At 37.3% G+C, this 4,329-nt stretch overlaps 1 protein-coding gene across 1 annotated transcript; it reads right to left on the bottom strand.

Moving 5' to 3' along the window:
- Nucleotides 1–370: 370 nt before the first annotated feature.
- LOC125200084 (phosphatidylinositol 4-kinase gamma 1-like) lies at nt 371–3,232 on the bottom strand. The gene is made up of 4 exons (XM_048097864.1): nt 3,025–3,232; nt 2,717–2,768; nt 1,873–1,936; nt 371–1,767 (listed from the first exon to the last, which is right to left on the bottom strand). The coding sequence occupies exon 4, from the start codon at nt 1,658–1,660 to the stop codon at nt 371–373; it is 1,290 nt and encodes a 429-aa protein (XP_047953821.1). The 5' UTR covers nt 1,661–1,767; nt 1,873–1,936; nt 2,717–2,768; nt 3,025–3,232.
- Nucleotides 3,233–4,329: the final 1,097 nt, after the last annotated feature.

Genomic DNA, 4,329 nt, shown 5'->3' with positions numbered 1-4,329 from the left:
CTCACACTTAATCAAACCCCTATATATATATATATACATTCTTTCCCTGTTAGGTTGTGGGGATGTGATTAAATGAAAACTCAAAATATTCAAATCTTGATATTGTATTGAAACTGTGTTGACGCTGTGTTGAGGAGTTTTGAGTTTGTACAATATATAAGTTTGCATTTTATCACTACTTTGGGTTGATAACTATATCTTAAATTGATAAATTAACAACCATGTTAACAACTTACTTTATAGATGTCAACACGAAGACGTTGACATACAAATGTCTTCGTGTTGGTATCCATAATGCAGATTGTTGACGTAGTTGTCAGTTATTAGTATCAACTGATTATATCCCCATTCATACATATATATATTCATTTCAAAATATTTGGAAATGGGAGTTTTCGATGAGTTTGTTACCTGCTTTGTGGTGGTTCTTGTTCTTGAAAACACGAGGTACAAGCATTTCATCAGTTTCCGCAATGTGATCATCGTTGTCATTGAGTCCCATGTTCAAGCTAGCCCTAGCAGTTTCACATAAGTTCTCCAAAGAGCTGCAGTGTTCTTTCCCACCAAGGAATTCTCGGGTCATCATCTCACCTATGTCGACAAGGCATAAACCGTAGGCCGCTGCATGCTTCAAGAATATTGTGCAGAGGACAAGAACCCGAATGGAGGACTCCCTAATTGATGGGATATGGGTCCTTAGAAGCTCCGCGTCTTTGAACGGGTCGAGGCTGGAGATGTAATCAGATTCGGCCGCTGAGAAAGGCAGGGAGGCCTGAGGCCAGTGCTGCCACTCAAAATAAGGGTTGTCAAGGCACTCGGGCAAGCAAAAGCCGTGATCTATAGGAACAAGCTCAGCTTTTCCTCGGCCATAACTCTCGTTTTCTTGCCTCACAAGAAGGTTCCCTGCGTGCCTGTCCAGATTCATCAGCCTTACATCCAGTATGCCGATGTGATGCACACTCGTGACCGAGAAGCTGGAAGGGCCCAAATCTCCCGCGTCAGAGTCATGATTCACAAAGCGTTGGAGGGATGCAATCTTGTAACTCGGGTTTGAATCAGAACCTGAACCAGACTTGAGTAGATCGAAGTTGAAATGCGAAAGTTTAACCAATGCGGTTGGAGGTACACCAGAGAAGCCACCATGGTCGAGGAGATAAGCAGCAGATTCACGAGCACCAGTCTCGCCAATCCTGATGGAGCTTTTCATCCCCGGTTGCCCTAACATCCGTCCACCAAAGCCCTTGGGATTGTTGATCGCTAGAGGCTCCTCGTCAACCGGCTTTGCAACAGCTATAGTGCCACCAGTCCGAGCATGTAAGAAGTAGGCGCCACCAAGGCCACTTGGAGCTCGTTCAAGATCAACACCGGAGGTGGCCATTGCCCCAGCAACCTCAACAACGAGGGCGTGCACCTGGGGCAGGGTGTGCCCCACAATGATCTCAATCCTTGGAGTCTGCGGGAAATCAAAATCATCCTCTGCTTTGGAGGAATTGTACGAGAGGCATGGCGTGGAGGAGCTCCTGTGGATGCAAGTGATGTTGAACTTGGATTGACTCAACTCGAGCATTTTGCAGTCAAGGTGAGAGACGGACAGAGGATGGCATCGCGGAGGGTAGGCTAATGGCTTGAATCCATGAAGTTGATTAACAGCTGCAGCCATCTTCGGGGAGTCCTCGAATAACCACTACTGTGCATGCTAAAGGGCTACTTGCTTTTTAAAATTCTCTCTATAGGATTTGTCTGCTTTGGAGATTAGACATCACATTTCTGCAACCAAGCAACATGTGAGATATCATCATCGACATACTAAGAAACGAGACAGAGAAAAGACAATTTGCAGCAACGTGGTGAAAGAGGAAGCAACAAACTTACCAATGGTTTCAGAAAAGAGGCGGTGAGAATCAAGAACAAGAAATGTGTGCTAATCTCCGTAGACCTAAAAATGAAACAATACAGTGAAGCATACATCGTTAAACATGTTATCGTAAAAACGCCTAAATGAATCAATTAGAATCAAGAACAAGAAATGTGTGCTGATCTCCATAGACCTACAATGTTCACAAACAAACTAACACAATGGAGCATACATCACTAGACATTATGATCTAAGGTTTTCATATAAACGACCAATTTGGTACTATGGCTCAAAATGAACTGAAGTCTGAGCTGATTATCGACTAAAATCATGAACAAGAAATGTGTGCTGATCTCCATAGACCTACAAATGTTCACAAACAAATTAACACAAGAGCATACATCACTAAATATCACTAAACATCACTAAACATTACTATGATCTAAGGTTTTTGTATAAACGACCAATTTGGTACTACGGCTCAGAATTAACTGAAGTTCGAGCTGACTATCAATTAAAATCATGTACAAGAAATGTGTGCTGATCTCCATACACCTACAAATGGAAACAAACAAACACACACAATGATGCATACATCACTAAACATTATGATCTTAGGTTTTCGTAAAAACAACCAATTTGGTACTATGGCTCAGGATTAACTAAAGTTTGAGGTGATTATCGATTAAAATCATGAACAAGAAATGTAAGCTAATCTCCATAGACCTGTAAATGGAAACAAACAAACACTTGGGAGCATACATTCATAATTCATTTTACATTATAATCTAAAGCTTTTGTAAAAACAACTACTAATATATTGCTATGGTTCAGAATTAACAATAATTCATTAAAACTTACTGTCGAAATAAAGCTCTCGCTTGCTCCTCCGCTTAAAAGTCTCCAAATTTGACTGCGGAGAAGAGATCAAAATGAATCAGAGATTCAAATCTTGAGAAACAAAAAATGTTCTTCTTAGCACTAATCATTAAATCTATATCGTTCACATTTAAATTTTAGGGATTTTCTATTGCATTTGATGATGATTAAATTTTGAGAACCAATTTGGCATATTTGATCATAATTTCATCGGTTAATTGAAAATAATAAAAGAAAAAATCAAAACCCATAAAGTAAACAACATTATCACGTTGAAGAGAGAGAGAGACTCTGAACACTGGCGAGCGTTCAGGGAGAAGAAACGGCAACGGGAGAGCGCGGGAGCGGATTATTCCTTCAACTAAAAAATCAACAATACACAAATTATGCCTTCCTTTATTTCTCACAAACTTTCTCTCTCACTAAAATCGGGACAACTTTTCTCTCTCTATCTCGATTCCCCACCAACGCTCCGATGTTTTTGCAGAAATGATGGAGTAACCGTTTTTGTTTGGACAACATCTTATTTTTCCCACATTATAATAAAACTTTGTTTTTGTGATATCCTCACTTAATTTAGTCCAATCACAAATTACAAATGTTTTGAGTTTATAATTACGAACAACAAAATATAGCTCTAATAAAAATACAAACATGTAATATAGTATTCAAAATTTACAAATTTGGGGTTCTTCTTGTATTTTCAATAATTTAATTGAAATAGTTTACAATCTAATACTAAAAGGATTTTGATTCAGTTTGATGTTTCATTATATCCTCCGTCCACCATTTAATGTTTCATTTTTTTTTCGTTCGTCCATCAATATATGTCTCATTTTATTTTTACCATATTTGTTAAGTGGACCATACATTCCACTAACTCATTCCACTCATATTTTATTACAAAACCAATATATAAAGTAGGCCCCGCACTACACCAACTTTTCTAACCACTTTACTTTATAAAGTCAGACAATTTCTGAAAACTCGTGCCGGTAAAAAATGAGACATTTTATAGCGGAAGAAGGAGTATTATTTTAATAATTAAATGATATAGTAAATAGTTAAGTTGAGAGAAAATAAAGTAAGACGGAGAATAATGTAGAGGAAGTCCTCTTCTACATTATTCTCTCTCTTACTTTATTATCTCTCCACTTTAACTATTTATTACCATTTTTTCCAAAATAACGATCAAAAAGAAATTAATCACGTGAACTGGGATGGAGGGAGTATATATTTTATCGAATGATTTCTAATATTCGCAGTTTTGCCAATAATCGTTGTTGTTCAAACCATTTTTTTCTTTTTTGTTGTTATTTCAAGTTTCTGTTAAGCTCTGTGTTTAATTTGGGTTTGCTAAGGCATTAGTTTAGTAGCTTGGTGAATTTATCCTAAGAAAAATTCTCAACTATGTTAATTATCTTAATTAGATGTGATAAATAATCTATTAGGATGTTTGGTGGGTTCTGGAAAAACATCAACTTTATTTTTACGGCTGTTTGATAGGGTTTCGAAGAAAATAAAACAAAGTAGGCAATTACAATATTATCCTTTTAACTTATTAGTCAATATTAATTTTTTTACAGTACATTTAA

Source organism: Salvia hispanica, unplaced genomic scaffold (genome assembly GCF_023119035.1).
Source record: "Salvia hispanica cultivar TCC Black 2014 unplaced genomic scaffold, UniMelb_Shisp_WGS_1.0 HiC_scaffold_8, whole genome shotgun sequence".
In the NCBI taxonomy this organism is placed as follows: Eukaryota; Viridiplantae; Streptophyta; class Magnoliopsida; order Lamiales; family Lamiaceae; genus Salvia; species Salvia hispanica.
The sequence above is the reverse complement of the archived record's forward strand: the minus strand, read 5'-3'. Positions and strand labels throughout refer to the sequence as shown.